The 17,317-nt window shown below is 53.5% G+C and overlaps 1 protein-coding gene across 1 annotated transcript in view; it reads left to right on the top strand.

Moving 5' to 3' along the window:
- Positions 1 to 17,317, top strand: part of SLIT1 (slit guidance ligand 1) — a 173,369-nt gene that overhangs the window by 105,717 nt on the left and 50,335 nt on the right. The window contains exons 5-8 of the mRNA XM_039230187.1: positions 14,343 to 14,414; positions 15,948 to 16,019; positions 16,629 to 16,700; positions 17,131 to 17,294. Coding sequence (XP_039086118.1) covers positions 14,343 to 14,414; positions 15,948 to 16,019; positions 16,629 to 16,700; positions 17,131 to 17,294 — 380 coding nt within the window. The remainder of the gene's footprint in view (positions 1 to 14,342; positions 14,415 to 15,947; positions 16,020 to 16,628; positions 16,701 to 17,130; positions 17,295 to 17,317) is intronic.

Raw genomic sequence — 17,317 nt, 5'->3', positions numbered from 1 at the left:
TAAAACTCAATAGACAAGTTCTGCTGTGTGTGTCAGATGGGTAAGGCTGAAGGTGGGTAGGATCCAAAATGTGTCTTTAACCTTGACCAGAAGAGCTGCTAAGATGGTTCAGGACCATGGACGGCTCCTTCAGACAAGGGCTTTCTCACTATGTCCACTTGCACATCACCTCAGCCAATTAGACACCATCCTTGCCCTATAACTTGGCAGGGTCTGTTTTTCTGCCTCCTTGGGACGTGGTTAGGGGTCTCATGCCCTTTGGGCATCCCTGTGTATTTATGTGGAGGGAACGTTACGGGTGGCAGATGTGCCAGGGAGGCTGACCTCTCTCTTGCCATTCCAATCCTTTAAGCTCCTCTTTTCTTCTGAGCAACTCTAGAGACCAAGATTTACAGTGCCTGGACTGCAGTGCAAGACATGGGGAGAAAATAGGTGTTGTCTTTGATTAAAAAAAAAAAAAAAAGCCCTATTTTCCCTTGGAGGTCAGGAAATAGAGGACTGGCAATGCCCCAGGGGCTCATTGATGCTCTCTTGGCTTCCTTGGTAGACTGGTGGATGGCTTCTGACACAGGCTTCAATTAGATATCTTTTCTGGCATTAGCTGCCCTCACATTGGTTAGGGCCCCCATCTTCTCCTGGGGAAGCTCACACTGGCAAGTTGGTCATTTGCACTGAGTGGAACCCCCTCGCTGAGCATACTCTGGATTCTACTTGCCCAGCCTTGTTGCCTCATTCTTGGCTCTCTCCCTTTCCAAACCACATTGAACCCTGCCCATCCCACTCCCAGGTGTTTATCAGGGAGAACCCAAGGAGTCTGCCCCTTAGAGTTTTGGGGAGCTTAACTGAGGGAAACAACACAGATGAAGGATGGCCTGCATGCTGTGCAATGCATGTATCCCTCAAAAAATTCTAAATTCCAGCTTGGGTTAGGCCAGTTTAGTGGAGAGCAGTGTATTAGATAGAGTGGGGTTGATCTGTTTGTAGAATAGCTTCTCCTGAGCTCTGGTACCCGGCCATGAGTGTGAGTAATTGCCCTGTGAAACACATTGCTATGTCAGAAGCAGACCAATTTAAACTAAATGTCATTTTGCTAAAAGCCAATTTGCCAAAAGTCAATTCACTGAATGGCCAATTTGTCAAATGACCAATTCATCACATTGACTTACTTCCTTTAACTATTTAGTGTGAGTCAACTGGTTTGCATTTTGTCTTTATTAGAGTAGTTGAAGGGCTGTTCCATTTGTCTCTGCCCCTGCTCCTGGTATTTGAACTATGGTGAAACCACCCCTAGTCTCTTCCTGTGACTACAGAGCAGGGAGCTGGGGCAGAGACAACCGAACCGATTCTAAAGGGCCATTGTGAAGACAAATGGGGAACCACCCAAATAAAACCAAATTGGTAATGAAAACAGTGAAATTGACCCTTTGGGGAGTTGGCTGATCTGTGACTTGGCTTCTGGGAAAGTGACTCAGAAGGGAGTGACCTAGCATAGTTGGGCTGCCTTTGGAGATGCTGATGAGGGTCTTGCTTTTCCATCTTTTGGTCACCTCTTTATGGGGGCTGGTGGGAGGCTTCCTTGTTTGGTTTTAGAACCAGGAAAGACCATGCCTCTCCCAAGCTTGTTTTCATCTGTGGACTTCGTAAATTGCATAGCACATCGGTGTCCACATTCCCCTAGGTTGGGAGAAGCCAGGGCACATTTGTAAGCAGACACAAAGGCTTTTGCAGAGTGTGTTTCTCTTTCTTATTTTATTTTTCTTCCTTCCTTCCTTCCTTCCTTCCTTCCTTCCTTCCTTCCTTCCTTCCTTCCTTCTTTCTCTTTCCTTCCCTTTCCTTTCCTACCTCTTCTGGTTTCTGTTACCTTACTCCATTTAATAATGTGTCCTTAAAACTGCGTTAATAATCCCTTCTTGAAACAGGCAGAAAAAGAATGCCGACCTGTTCTGAAGGCTGTTCTGTTGGCCCATTTCCCCCACTCATGCCCTGGAATCCCCCAGATCCTTGCCACCTCCCCCCTCCCCAGCATCAGCATCTCAGCTCACCCACTTGACCCTGAGGTGTCATCTGGAGCAGGGCACAGCCCCCTCTCTCCAGGAAGATATGGAACTGAGACAAGCATTGCTGCATTAGAGACAGATATCATCTTTCCCTGGGAGATGCAGCATCTTAACCCAGCACAAACTTCTCACATGCCCACGGTGCCTGCTTTCCAACCTCCTTACTTGTTTGAAGTTGGTCTCTGATCCCTCATCACTTTGGGGTGGGCATTCTTCCTGCCACACCATCCTCTGTGCAGTTTCTCTTCAGCCCACGCATTTCCCCACCACTTAGAATTGTGAGCCCCAATTCTTCTGTAATTTGTCACTTTGGAAGATTTTCTTCCCCATTTGCCTCCTCCAGTGAGGGCTCAGGGAGGCAGGGGACTGGCATATGTTGCATGTCTACGAAGCACCAGGCATGGGAATCAGTGCTTCATGTGCTATTTTACAGTCTTTTCACTGAAGGATAACATACATACAGAAGAGTGCAACTATCAGTATATGTGTTACGTATATTCATATATATTACTCGCTGAATTTTCGCAAAGCAAGCACACCTGTGCCCAGCATGATGGGCCACCAGACCAAGAAGTAAACATATCATGAGCACCCAGAAACTTCCTGTACCTCCTTCTGGTCATTAATTTTCCCCAATCCCTCCAGGATAACCATGATACTGGCTTTATTTTTTCTTTTCTTTTCTTTTTTTTAATGTTTATTTATCTTTGAGAGAGAGACAGAGAGACAAAGAGACAGAGACAGAGTGCAAGCAGGGGAGGGGCAGAGAGAGAGAGGGAGAGACAGAATCTGAAGCAGGCTCCATGCTCTGAGCTGTCAGCATAGAGCTTGATGTGGGGCTCAAACCCACAAACCGTGAACTGCGAGATCATGACCTGAGCCGAAGTCGGTTGCTCAACTGACTGAGCCACCCAGGGTCCCCCACAATCCTGCCTTCTAATAGCAAAGATTAGTTCTGCCTGTTTTGTGTTTTGTATAAAAGGCACGTATGGCTTGTCATCCTCACCACAACTCAACAACAGGGAGCTGTGATCAGTCCCCTTTCACACATGAGCGACTAGACTCAGATAGGTTGAGGGACTTGCCTAGGAGCACATGGGCTATAAACGGTGGTGGAACTTGGAGTCAAACTTAGGCTCCAAAGCTCATGTTCTTTCTTCTATATCTTGATTTTTCCTCCTGATGCACCACTCCCCCTCTGCCCCCACCACTGTGTGTCAGGTCTGGGCATGTCTGAAGCTGTAGGTCCTAACAACCCGTGAGTGTCCAGGACAAGATCAGTAGAAATGTCAGGCACTTCCTTGGGGTCCTGTATGTAGTGGTTGAGTATAGGGAAGGACTTGCCCTGGCACCCAAGTTAAGAGAGGCCTGCATTCTCCCCCCCCCCCCCCCCCCCCCCCCCCCTTGCCATGGTAGCTGGGACCGGTGCCTGCAGGTTCNGTAGAAATGTCAGGCACTTCCTTGGGGTCCTGTATGTAGTGGTTGAGTATAGGGAAGGACTTGCCCTGGCACCCAAGTTAAGAGAGGCCTGCATTCCCCCCCCCCCCCCCCCATTACTGTGTTCTTGCCATGGTAGCTGGGACCGGTGCCTGCAGGTTCTGTTTCTTGTCACCTCTCCCTCCCTCCCCTGCCTCCTGAGCTGTTCCCTCTTGAATGGGACTCCAGCCTCTCAGCAGTTTTTCCTTGTCAGGGCTCTGAGGTTGCTTTGTGGGGTGTGTGCCTCGCATCTGATATCACTATTGTGGAAATCGATTACAGTGATGTTCAGTAGCTGCATAACAAACAGCCCAGTTTGAGGAAATGTTACCCAGGCTGGTTTTATGGTGCAGCTATCCAGGGCTGCATAATGGCTCTTCCTAATAAGGTTTCTGCAGCATTAACTCTGCAGGGCTGAAGGAGAGGGGCGGCCACAGGAGGGTGTGTGGCTTCAGGGCAGCATGGTGGGCAGGGGAGAGAGGGCATCTCTCCAGCTGACAGCATCTGGCATGCCCTGTTCAGACCAGCCCCTCTCTCCTGCAAAGCTCAAACCCGCCATCCGTGGTGTCAGCCTCTAAAACCACCTACAAGAGTTTGGATGTCAGGAGTTTCCTGGGAAAAGCCTAGGTATACGCAGCACTTTTTAAAATCTCAGGAGCTCCCAGAGCATGTGTGAGATTGAATTCTATGAATCTTATAACCACCTTAGGATGGGGAGAAGGAGTAAGGGAGACGGGACAGAGCTGAATCGCCAAGTAATAATTACCAGGGGTAGTTTGAAGCCTTATCAGCAGTAGATTGTCACCAACTGTGTCCCAGACACTCCTCTGGATACTTTCACATTTGATTACTTACCCTTCTTACAAGCTTATGTTCCAGATGAGGAAACTGAGGTGCAAAGAGGCTTGCTTCTGAGCCCAGGTCTCTTGGCTCTGCTCTCAGACTGGCTGTTGGCTGGCCAGCTCCTCGCTATCACTGAGGCCCCCTTTGGGGATACTGGCTTATCTGCCAGCCCTGCCATTTGCTGGCTTGATTCTGCTGATCGGGAGAGCAGAGGAGAGGGGGTGAGGGCACAGATATTAGCAAGGGGAACTGGCCACTTAGAGGGCAGTCCAGCCACATGAGGAGGCAGCTCGCTCAGTCTTTCCTGTGTTCTGACAACATGCGGGGGAGGAGGGGGCGGATGGCCCAGGCCAGAGGAAACCAGCTCCCTGCCCCACCCCCAACCAGTGTGCCCTTTTGACATTATACTCTGGTCACTTCTGCACTGTCCTCTTTCCTCCTATCCAAACTTGACTCCTGGAGACAATGAAACAAGTTCATCCACACCAAGATCAGCCCCTGATAACACAGGTTGCATCTCCTGGAAGTGCCTGGGAGATCTCCTGGGAGATCTATGAGCGGGCAAAGCCCTGGGCCCTGCATTGAGGTCAGGGCCTGAGGCGGCATGGTTCAGGTCCTTGCCACCAAATGCCTCTAAAGGACCCCCCTTGAAGGTCACCCAAAGACAGGGGCACACACATGCAGCCCACCTGCAAGGTGAATCTGGGGCACCTGAATATTGTCCCATGGGCTTGGGAGAGCAAACAGAGAGGGGTAATTGCAGAATTAATTTCCCTCCTGGGTGGGAGGGGTAGAGGGTGAGGCAGGATTGAAGGACAGACAGAGGCAGGAGAGAGATGGTCCTTCCAGATCCCGGGAGCACCTCAGAGCAGGTGGACACCTGGTATCCCACCCAGGAGGCACTGCCAACCTCTTCCCTGAGGGTGCTCCTGCAGCGGGGACCTGGGGTGCAGAGCCTCCCTGGGGCAGCGACCCCTGGCCTCCTCGCAGCCTCATGTGCTGATCACCACCACAGCCTGGATCTCAGCAAAGCCCTCAGGCAAATCCCCCTCCTGCCCCTAAGACCCATCAAGAAAGCAAGGAGGACAGTGGGGCAAACGTAGTGGTCGCTGCCCCTCCCCCTCGCCCCATCCTGCGAGTGCCTCCTCTGGTCCCCGTGCAGGTTGGCAGTGGCATACTGCAGGCGACAGTCTGCTGCTTTTCCCTGTCTCCACCCACTGTGCGGTCCCTGTCCAAGTCCCCAGCCCTCAGCCTCAAAGGAATAGGACCTGATGCCTAGCATTGAAATGCTGGCTGGCAGCAGGGAATACAACCCTATTTAGCCCTAGCTGGGGCCAGGGAAACATTTTTAAATTCCCTCTGTCAGATGCAGGGCTTCTTAAATTTTAATATGCATACGAGTCAACTGGGTGTCTTGCTAAAAGGCAGATTCTGATTCAGTAAGTGAGGCCGGAAAGTCCACACTTCTGACAAACTCCCAGGTGGCTCCGTTTTTGCTGGCCCAGGGGCCAGAGCATGGGTGCTGAGTCACCCACTGTGGGATTGGGAGGGACTCCCTGGCGGCAGCAGTGTGAGCCACCTCATCCTCCATGCTGGGCCACCACTCACTGTGATTGAACCCCTGGATCTCGACCTTTCTGGGAAGGCAGTGTTGGAAAGGAGACTGAGGAGCTTGGAACCAACTGCAGGTCTCACCCCAGGTCACCAGGCGGGCTGGGGACAGAGGTGGCCTCGAGTCTCACCCTCCTGATTCCCAGTCCCGGATTTCCCAGCACTGACCACCCACCCCCACCCAGCCCTCCCTACAGGGCCTCGTGAGGACCATTAAAGAGTGCAAGCAGTGGGAGCTGACACAGCCTCAGCGCGGCCCCGCAAGCCCACGGTCATTCCCACCACCTCACAGACAGGGAGGCTGCAGGGGCCTTGTGGTGGGTTCATGGCGGCTTTGCTTCTGGGCATGAGTCCTCATCGGGCCGTCTCACAACAAGGAAGATCTGGTGAGGGGGCCTGAAACAGGATGCCCTATTCCCTCTCACCGGGCCCGTATTGGGTTGGCTCAGGGTAACCAGCCAGGCTGCTAGCAGAAGGGGACATGCCTGACTGCCCCGAGCCTCCCTCCCTCCCTCCGTGTGGCCTGAGAGGCAGACAGAGCAGGCCCCGGTGGGGCCCGCGGTGGGGGTGGCGAGCTGGCGGCAGGAGCCGAGTCTGCCTTGGCTGGTGCCCAGCAGTCCCCGGCTGGGCCCCCCACTGATGCCCTCAGAGGCCAGTCTGCCAGCAGGGCCCAATCTGGTTAGAGCGTGAAGGGGGATTAGCAGCGAGAACATGGGGTCCCGACCTCGGCTTCCCAGGCCCTGCTATCCCCAGCCCTGGCAGAGGCTGCAGGGGCAGGGGCCCCGGGATCGTGCCCAAGCCAGGGGGTGGGCCTGGCTGCCCTCTTCTTGTCATGGAAAGGGGCCTGACTTGGATCTTTGGGGGTGTTCGCAGACCTGGGGGTGCTGCAATTGGCGGTGGCTTGCCTCTCAAGGCCCTTGATCTTGGGTGGTGGGGTTCAGACCGTGAGGATCTTCGCCCCAGGGACCCTTAACGGGAGCTCCCTGGGGTGGACTCTTAGGGGCTCCAGCTCTCTCTCTTCCTCATGGGGTCCCAGGAGAGTCACCTTCCTCCAGCAACACCCACACCTCCCTGCTCATGCTGCTGTCTCACCTGAGCACCAGGTGAGTTTTCTTAGTTACTGAGGTTCTGTGTGGATGGGCGAGGAGAGGGGCAAGGCTGATGATAAAACAAGGGCAACAGGGCTTCTCCAGTGCTTCTCTTGCCTTTCGGAGCCTCATCTGATGGCGTCTGCCGCTGCCCAGTTAGGGTAGGTATGGGGGTGCCCAGTGCACGAGTAAGGGCCTCTCAAAGACAGGCGGGGCCCGCCTGTGCAGCTCTGAGCGGCTGCCCCTCTCAGCCTCACAGCCGGCCTCACTCCTTGTTTGGTCAGGGACATGCAGAGGGCTTGGAGCAAAAGAATGATGTGGATCCACATTAGTTCAATTCAGTTAAAAATTACTGAGTCCCGCAATGTGCTGGGTCTGGGACACCATAGGGAGCAAAAGAGATGGTCCTCTGTTGTTTGTTCATTTGTTTTTAAGAATCAGGAACATTTATGTATTTTTTAAAATGTTTTATTTATTTCTGAGAGAGAGAGACAGCATGAGCAGGGGAGGGGCAGAGAGAGAGGGAGACACAGAATCTGAAACAGGCTCCAGGCTCTGAGCTAGCTGTCAGCACAGAGCCTGATGCGGGGCTCGAACCCACAAACCATGAGATCATGACCTGAGCTGAAGTCGGACACTTAACCGACTGAGCCGCCCAGGCGCCCCTTATGTATTTATTTTTAAAGTTTATTTATTTTTGAGATGGAGGGGGGAAGGAGGCAGAGAATCCCAAGTAGGATCTGAGCTACCAGCACAGAACCCAATGCAGGGCTCAAACTCACAAACTGCGAGATCATGACCTGAGCTAAAATCAAGAGTCAGATGCTGAACTGACTGAGCTACCCAGGCAACCTTAAAAGAGACCCTTTTAAAAGAGTATGGTCAGGGGAGGGGGGAAGAGAGAGGGAAATTATGGTCTAGAGGGGGAGATGGATGTTAACCAAAAATCAGTATTAATTACATTCAGTATAGCAACATTTCATTATAAACCTGGATTGGTGCTAAGAAGGAAAAGCATGGGGTCCTGAGAGCCGGGAACAAAGGGAACAGTCAAGGGAAGTATCTGTGGACTAAGATGTGAAGGACAAATAGGAGTTTACTGGCTGAAGACTAGTGGAAGAATATTCTAGGCAGCAGTTACAACAAGTGCAAAGGTCCTGTGGCAGGAGGTTCTGAAGAACTGAAGGAATGGCAACATAAGTGCAGTAATAGGCAGGGCTGAGAACATACAGCACCTGTTACATCCGTCCTGCAAAGTAGGTGCCACTTCTCACACCCAATTTTGCATATGAGAAAACAGGCCAGAGAATTTAAGTGACTTGCCTAAGACCACGTGATTTAAGTGGGTAAGCCAGGGTTTATTGAACCCATCTATCTTATGACACTCTGCTGTGGGCTTTCTCCTCTATGCCCTGGCCTCTCAGTGTGCACTTCCGGGACCAGCAGCATCTGTATTCCCTGGGGAGCTTGTCAAAGTCCAAGACCTCATCCTCACCCTTAGGACTTGTCCCCCGGCCTGTATTTATCTCCCCAGTCTGTCCCTTGTCTGGCTGCTGCATCCTTACTCTGGGAATTTGCTTTTCACTGTCCTGCCTGGGACTTGTGGCCCATCTGTGCCCTCCGCTCCCCATGGCCAGGCTCAGGCCACCAGCTGCTCCCAGTTTGGGTTCGTCTTTCCAGCTCCAGCACCCTCCCTCTTCCAGGATGGCCTCTGTCAGTGTATCTCGTTTTGCCCTGACACACCCAGGCCCCACCCACTTCAGGGCCTGAGACAAGGTAGGTCACCGCAGGATGATGGAGCCAAAATGGAAGATGTAGGTGGTGACTTTTGGGATTGCATGCCAACCTAGTGAAAATGGAGATGAGAAACATCACTTCAAAGAGATTTGGGAAAGGCAAGACAATTGTTGACCAGATAGGAGGTCAACTGGAGCCAAAAAAAAAAAAAAAAAAAGCTTTGGGTTTGTGCTGTGGCTGAGAAGGCATCCGAGTCCAGGGAAGGCTTTTTGTGCCCCCTAGTGAGCAAACTGGAAACTACAGTCAGAGCCTTAGGAAAGGGACTGGCCAACTGCGTTTGAGGGACAAAAGCCAGCTTTCTTACATGCTGCCAAATGGAGGTACTAGGACAGAAGCTTAAATACACAAACTCACTTCTTCATGGACTCAGAAGCTTAAATACATGAGCTCCTCTTCTCCAAACCTGTGTGGTAGGTATTTTTATCTCCATTTTACAAACAGAGACAGTGAAGCCGTCAGGTCCGTAACTTCCGGGATCCCTGTCTGATAAATGGTAGAAGCAGGAATTGAATCTGGGTCTTTCTCCTTGAACAGTTCAAGCTCTTTCTACCCCCTCCTGTGCTGCCAGCATACTGCATTTTCCTTGGAAGCCCAGCTTCCAAAGCTCACCCATTTTCCTCTGGTCTAGAGGCTGGCTTCTTCCTGGGTCTTACTTAAGTTCAGGTTCCTTTATTCATTTTAACAGCGTGGGCTGCTTGGTCCTGTGGGCTGGCCCTGGATGGCTCCACCCCCACCCCTGGACCCTCACCTCATGGATGGGCTCTTGATGTCAAATCTCCTGCCTGCCTGGGGGCAGCATCTTTCCTCTGGAAGCTTTGGGGCCCCTGAGCAATGCCTAAAAGGCCGTTGGACCAGACGCCTCTCTGGTCTAAACTGTCACCTCAGGCCTGCAAAGCCTTCTTCCTGCAGACACATTCCCAGTGCCTTCTCCTCCAGGCAAACCTAACTACCCCTGATTGCACCAGGCTCTAGTCCATCTCCTGCCTTTGCACACACTCTTTCTGCCCCTTCCTTCCCCACTTAGCTCCTGCTGTTGAGTCCTTATAGAATTGCATTTCCTGAACTGTACTTTGATGCAATGCCATTATAAGAAACAGACACTTGAAACCCATTTATTATAAGGATCTAGTGTTATTGATTAGGCCACACTGTCATTTTTCATAAGGATCCCTGGAGAATTCTTGTCTCAATTCCCCAAACAGCTGTCCTCCTGAGAAACTGGTCCTTTTAAATGTACACATATATTCAGGATGCTGTTAATGGACCAGTCTCCCCCTTTTGCATCAGCTCTCGGAAAGCCTAGAGCCCATGCTTTGCCCTGGACCTGACATGTGTGGGGATGACATCGTGCTGCATTCTTGGCACCCGCCATTGATTTTTCTTCTCTTCGCCCCACTTTTCACTCTTGCTCTCTTGCTGTTTTGTAAAGCCCTATAAGCCACCTTAAAGCCTTTCTGGAACAAGATTGGCTTAAATCAATAAACGAATCAATACAAATAAAAAAACCTTTCCTTGCAGGGTTGTGGACAAGATTAAAGGGAATAATGGATGTGAGGGGCTGGCCCAGAGTTCCCTCCCTGGCCTGGCTGAAGGGTGGACTGCCAGCTGGGGCCAAAGGGGCCGCCCTGCTGGAGGCCCCCACCTCCTGTGCACCCTCTGTCTTCCTGACTCTGTAGAAGTCCCCAGGCCGCTGGCCCCCCGCTCGTGTCTTGCCCTTGCCATACATGCTTCCTTCTCCTGGTTCCCTGTGGGAAGGAGAGGGCAGGTGGTTGTGTGTGTCCTCTCTCAGACTTGCTTCTCTCAGAAAGCGTGCCGTCAGCAATGGGCTCCCCTTGGGGTCTCAGATGCCCAGGGAACCAAGCGCCTCACCCACTATGTCTTGGAGCAGTTGGCATATGGTGGGACTCTGTGGGGAGATGAGGAGATCATCTGGTCCAGCCTGTGCTTTTGACAAACAAGGAGACTGAGGCCCAAAGCGCCAAGTGGTGGAGGCTCACTGTGAACAGATTCCAGCCCGTCCACTCCACGTCTGAGCGAGACCCTGGCTTCCCCACAGGCTTGCAGGGGCCCTCATGCCCTCAGAGTCAGACCACACTCTCTAGCACAGCTTCTAGGCCGCCCCTGGACCGTTCTCCGGCAGCACCCCTGTTTTCGTCATGGTCTCTCCTGGACCGTTCCCCAGAAGGACCCCTGTTTTTGTCATGGATTATTGTGTAGCCAATGACCTCGAAGTGTAGCATCCGAAAAGGACAACACACCTTCCTCCTCTCACAGTATGTATAGGCGGCCGGGTGGTCCTGGCTCAGGGTCTTGAATGAGATTGCACTTGTGATGTTGGCTGGCTGTGTGTCAGCCTGTGCAGGCTACTGTACCAGAAATACCATAGATTGGGTCATTTATAAACCAAAAATGTTTATTTCTCACAGTGCTAGACGTTGGGGAGTGCAGGAGCACGGTGCCAGCCCACTGGGGTTGGGTGAGGCCCCTCGTCCTGGCCCAGAGACTTCCCGGCTCACAGCTGTGTCCTCCCGAGGTGGGGGGGGGGGCAGCGGAGCCCCCTCACACCTCCTTTATGGGGCCGTTCATCATTCATCGCACTCACCAGGGCTCCACCTCCATGACCTCGGCACTCCTTCAGGCCCCACTTCCTAACACCGTCACACTGGGCAGTGGGATTTCAATGTCTGAATTCTGCGGGGCAGCGTGCGGACATAGCAGGCTGCAGAGTTGGAAAGCATGACTGGGGCTGGAGAATGTTTCTTTGATGACTGACTGATGCTGCTGGCAGCCAGTGCTGGCTGTTGGCAAGCTTCCGTTCCTTCCCGTGTGGAACTCTCCAGAGAGCTACTTGACTTGGTGGCTGGCTTCTCCCAGAGAGAATGATGAGAGAGAAGTCATGTGACTGTGACCCTCTGAGTGCTGGCAGTCTCTTGTTTACCTGTGTGGGCTGCACAGCCCTTGCTCCCAATTTTGGAGTTCACCTGTCCAGCTATGCTGCCTGGTGTCAGCGTCTACTTAAGAAGAGGGAGAGATCAAGGTCACAGACCAAGGGCACAGGAGGGCCAGTACAGAGTGTGTTACCTGTACTCTGTTGTATGTAGCAATTACCTGCATAACAGGAAATGGGCAGAGGACAGAGCTATCTAGGCAAGGAAGAGGTGAGAATAGGATTAGGCAGATAAGTAAAAGCTGAAATGCTCTCCTGTCCTCTCAAGATGGAGGGGCTGGTGGGAATTGCTGAGAAAGGGAAAAGCAAGGTGGGGGGTGTGGAAGGGGAAGCCAGAGGCAGCTCTGGGGCAGCCTAAGACTGTGGGGTGCACAGAATGTCTCCAGGAGCACAGACAGACTAAACAGGTGTGCTGGAGATGCACACAGACAACTGAGATTAAAGACTCTGGAAAGAGAGTGAAGACTGGCATGCGGGTGGGGGAAGGAGAGGAAGGTGGACACGAGCGCCCCCCCAGACCCACTGCCACCTGCTGGGAGGTGGATGCGGGCAGCTGCTGCGTGGAGAGGTGGGGACAGCCAGTTACAGTGAAGCAGAGCACAGGCCGTGATGGGGGTTGTGTGTAGTTTTGAAGGAGAGAAGTGTGTGTCATAGCCTTGAGAAGCCTTCCTTCAAGGGGAGAGAGAACAGAGAATGGGCTGCTGCTGCTGCCCTTCCAGACCACAGACTCCTGGGGCCAGTTAGGGGGCGGGGGGACAGGAGAGGCTGGGGGGTTTGGAAGGAAGGGAGCTCATACTCAATGCAGGGGGATAGGGTTGGTGGGGACAGTCCTTGCCAGGCTCGTATCCACACTTTGCACTGAAGGACACTGCAGCTCAGGAAAGGGGGTGACCAACAGGTACACAGCCAGGGAGTCGGGATTGGAAGGGTCCGTGCATTCTACTACTGTGCTTCCGTTTCTCTGTCTCAGCACAAAAACCCAGATGGAGGGGTGGGGGCCCTCAGAGCCCAGGGAGTGTGTGCTGGGGGTAGGGGGGGGGCTGGCAGTGAACCGTAGGGCCTCTAGGGTGAATGGCTGAAAGGAGGGACATGGTCAAAGCCCTGTGGGGTTGGCCCAGAGGGGCTGGGGTCTGTGGAGCTGTCCAGCACAGGACCCCACATCAGGACAGTCATCCCCTAGCTGCCCAGCTGTGGACCCTGAGGGCACATCTGATGCAGGGCTCTCCTGTAAACCATCTGGGTCCCCATCCTGGTTTAACCTTGGGCAGATTGCTTCGCTTCTTGGAGCTCAGGTCCCCCCTCTGCAAAATAGGGGAGGACCTCCTTTCCCCCACTTCCAGTGCATGCTCTGTGTGAGGCTGTGCAAGGGGTGGCTCTGGGAGGGACCTTCACTGCCAGGGCTCAGATCCTAGAGCCACCTCTCGACAGCTGTGTTCCCTTGAATTTTTCTAAGCCTCCCCTTTATCTTTTGGAAGAGGAGGATGGTAATGTTATTTGCTCCACAGTTAGAGCAAGGTCAACAGGGTTTGGGTATGTGATGTGCTAGGCAGTGCTGGGCTGGGGGGCATGCTTGGAGCGCAGGGGCTGTTGATGCCACCACTGCAGTGAGGAAACACTGCCCTGGAAAGGCAGTAGTAAGGATGCTGTAAAGTCTGTAGTAAGGATGCTGAGAGAGGAAGGGGGAGGCTGGTGGACAGGTGCCAGGGGTCCTGTCCGCCAGCAGACCAGAGGAAGTATCCAGAAGCTAGTCTGGGAACTTGCAGAAGCCAGGAATTTGCAGGGTCCCTGCAACTCCATGCCCTTATATCGGGCATTAATAATGGGGAGACGGTGGAGTCCTTGCTGACCTCTGCCATCCAAGCTGCAGGGCAGGGAGGCAGCACTGTGCTCCCTGCCAGCACGAGAAGCAGGCTGCAGGGGCCAGACTCCGTGTGGGCTCAGGCTCTTCGAGGTGGCTCTGCTGACCACAGGCTCTCAGCACAGGATCTCTGAGTCAGACCCGGCCTGGATTCCGTGTCCTGAATCTGCCACATACTGACTGGGCTACTGGTGATGCCTTTCTCCCCAGCCCTTGTTCCTCCTTGGTGAAACAGAGACTGAGTCATGCGTGCACTTACCGCAGGTCCTGGGGTGGCTGTGGGCTTGTTAACAAAGAAGCCCCTCAGTGGCTTGCTCCCTTACAGCCCTGCGTAATGCCTTGGGGGCTGAGCTGACCTCCCCGGGAGCTGGCAGAGTTGGTCATGGCCACCCCAAGCTTGTCCCTCCATCTGCAACCCACTCTGTGCAGAGAGGGGAAATGACTGGGGACAAAGCTCCCTCCAGGGCAGGGCACCTCTCTCCAGCTCCATCATTCATTCATTCATTTATTCATTCAACAAACGCTTGCTTAACGAGCGGGCCTGTGCCGGGCACTGCCTCAGGTGCTGGAGCACTCTGTGGCCACCCTGACCTCCCGGACGCATCAGGGCACTCTGGAGAAGTCTCTTCTGATCGTGCTTCTCTCCCTCTGGCTTATCCTCTCAGGGACCTGAGTGAGAACACCATCCAGGCCATCCCCAGAAAAGCTTTTCGTGGAGCTACAGACCTCAAAAACTTGTGAGTCCAGGCCTGGGAGGGAGAAGGGTGGAGGGCTGGAGGGCCACCCCTGCAGCATCCTTGTGTGTCTCCCCGAGCCCTATGGTCCAGGCAGACAAGGCGCTGGTGTGGGCTCTGAGATGACTGGTGCCAGCATGGTCTTCTGGAACAATCTGGGGTCAGAGGAATCAGGCAGCCTTTGGGGACCAGGCAGAAGGGAATGCCATGGACTGTGGGTGCTTTGGTGAGGGGCATTTAAATGGCAAAGTCTATGCTCTGCCCTTCAGTAGATTGAGAGAGCTGGGTTTGAATCTTCTCTTCCAGGTACATATTGTGTAAGTGGCTGGAAATCAGTTAACTTCACTGAAACTCAATATATTGTTCTGTAAAATGGGAACATCCTATTTACCTCACAGGCTTGTTCTGAAGTTTAGACGAGACATGGAAATAAATACACTCTGTCAAGTGCTATTTAAATGTAATGGTTTAGGGGCGCCTGGGTGGCTGAGTCAGTTAAGTGTCCTACTCTTGATTCCAGCTCAGGTCATGATCTCACGGTTTATGGGTTCAAGCCCCATGTCGGGCTCTTTGCTGACTATGCAGATCCTGCTTGGGATTCTATCTCTCTCCCTACCTCTCTCTTCCCCTCCTCTGCTTGCACTCTCTCTCTCAAAATAAATAAATAAACTTAAAAAAAATTACATCTTAAAAAAAATAAATGTAATGGTTTATTCCTACTACTCGGATGTGTTCTGGCGTAGACGTGCCACCTCCCCGAGCTCTGACTGCTGCAGGGATGGCACGTGCCCAGCTTGTGTGCCGCTCCCCGACCCCATGTCTGTAGTAGACAATGGAGCACAGCATTCTTTCCCAGGGGCCCAAATCACAGCTTCGGTTTATTCCAAAGGCAGCCTTCCAGGTGGCCATGGCTAGTCAGTCTCGCTTGGCACTCAGGGCAAAATCTGTTTGCCAGCACTGACTGCCACCGCCCTGGGGAGAGCCCATCCCATTTTCTAGCTGCCAACACCCTCTAGGTGGTCTCCACGGTGGGGGTGTGGGCACCTGTTCCCCAGAGGATGTGCAGTTAGGTGGAGGAATAGAATACAACTTTTATTTAGATGTACTGTTTAACTAAATCAGAAAGAACTGAAACTTTTACGAGTACAGTAAAACCTTGGTTTGTGAAAAATTATTCTGGAAACATGCTTGTAATCCGAAACATGTGTATATCAAAGCGAACTTCAAGAACCATTGGTCATCTGTGATCATGTGACATTAGCTGTCGCGTAGCACTTGTATCGCAAGGCATTTTTTGTTTATCAAATTAAAATTTGTTAGAAACATTTGCTCATCTTACGGAGCACTTGCAGAACAAGTACTCGCAATCCAAGGTTTTATGGTATTTGCTATTTGGATGAACATATATGTGCTGGACGGGTGACTGGGGCCAGGCCTTTTTTTTTTTAAACTAATGAGTGTTGGATCAGAACATGTGGGAAGACACCCCTGCTCTAGGCAACGTGCATTCCTGTACAACTTTCCTTTGCCCCACAGACAGCTGGACAAGAACCAGATTAGCTGTATCGAGGAAGGGGCTTTCCGGGCTCTGCGGGGGCTGGAGGTGCTGTAAGTAGAGCGAGGGAAGGGCCGCAGAGGCCGCGGGGCCACACTAATGCAGGAGCTGAGGCCCCGGCAGCTGGAGTGGGGCCGGGAGCAGCACAGGGCGTGGGATGCCCTGGGAGGCAGTGCTAAGCCCAGGACAGAGGCGGTGCTCTCTGCTGCCCTAGACCTGCCACCCAGGACGGGGGTGGGGGGACATGTGCTCACGGCGTCATGCCTGTGGCGTGTGACCCAGGCTCACCCTGCTCACGTGAGGTCCAGGGAAGTGTCAGTGTCCTCCAGGACTTTGTGACACCTGAAGCAGGAATGCCGCCCTGTCTCCCCCTGTGAACCCCCACCCTGACTTCCAAACTGGCTCAAGCCCGTGGTCGGCCGTGCCCTCTCCTTGCTTTGTGTGCCTGCAGTCTGTGGCAGCTGCCTGTTAGCCACTGGCCCCACTCGGGGACTTCCCTGAGGGCAGCTCTGTGTCGCGCTCCTGGGCGGGCAGAGCCTCTGGGCCCCGTCGTGGATCTGGGTGTGAGAGTCTGCGTGCTTGTCAGAGAGAAGTCCTGTCCCTCCTTCGCGTGTAACTTCCTGCTGCGTGGCCGCTGAACGGCTCTGCTTTCCCCTGATCAGGACCCTGAACAACAACAACATCAGCACCATCCCCGTGTCCAGCTTCAACCACATGCCCAAGCTGCGCACCTTGTGAGTCAGCCCGGGGTAGCCTGGACGGCGGGCGAGCTGGGCTGGGGCCCTGGCGGGGGAGGAGGGGGGCAGAGGGCGAAGACTTCCACAGGCAGAAGAAGGAGCGCCTTCTCTGCATCCTCAGTGGTCAGCCCTGGCTGGGGGTATCTGAGCCAGAGGGGGAGGGGAGTGACCTAAAATGGAAGCATATGGAATGTCTTACATTTGGTTTCAACTCGGAGAACAGGTGCTTTGTTTTTGTGTTTCAAAATGAGGTACGTGATTCGGGGCAGTGGGTCTGTGTGAGCTCAGTGTGAGGATCTGATGGCTGCTCACGCTGCAGCCCGCGGCTGGAGGGGGCAGGGGGCGGCGGCCAGAGGTGTCCCGCCACCGCAGGAAATCCCATTGGTGGCCCCGGGGGGTGGGCCCTGAGCCGCCCTGTCCCCTGCAGCCGCCTGCACTCCAACCACCTGTTCTGTGACTGCCACCTGGCCTGGCTCTCCCAGTGGCTTAGGCAGCGGCCAACCATCGGGCTCTTCACTCAGTGCTCGGGCCCCGCCAGCCTGCGTGGCCTCAACGTGGCCGAGGTCCAGAAGAGTGAGTTCAGCTGCTCAGGTGGGTGCAGGCCCTGCTGGGGC

Source organism: Hyaena hyaena, unplaced genomic scaffold, assembly GCF_003009895.1.
Source record: "Hyaena hyaena isolate Hyena2069 unplaced genomic scaffold, ASM300989v1 scaffold_44, whole genome shotgun sequence".
Classification (NCBI taxonomy): Eukaryota; Metazoa; Chordata; class Mammalia; order Carnivora; family Hyaenidae; genus Hyaena; species Hyaena hyaena.
This window is presented reverse-complemented; position numbering and strand designations above follow the sequence as displayed.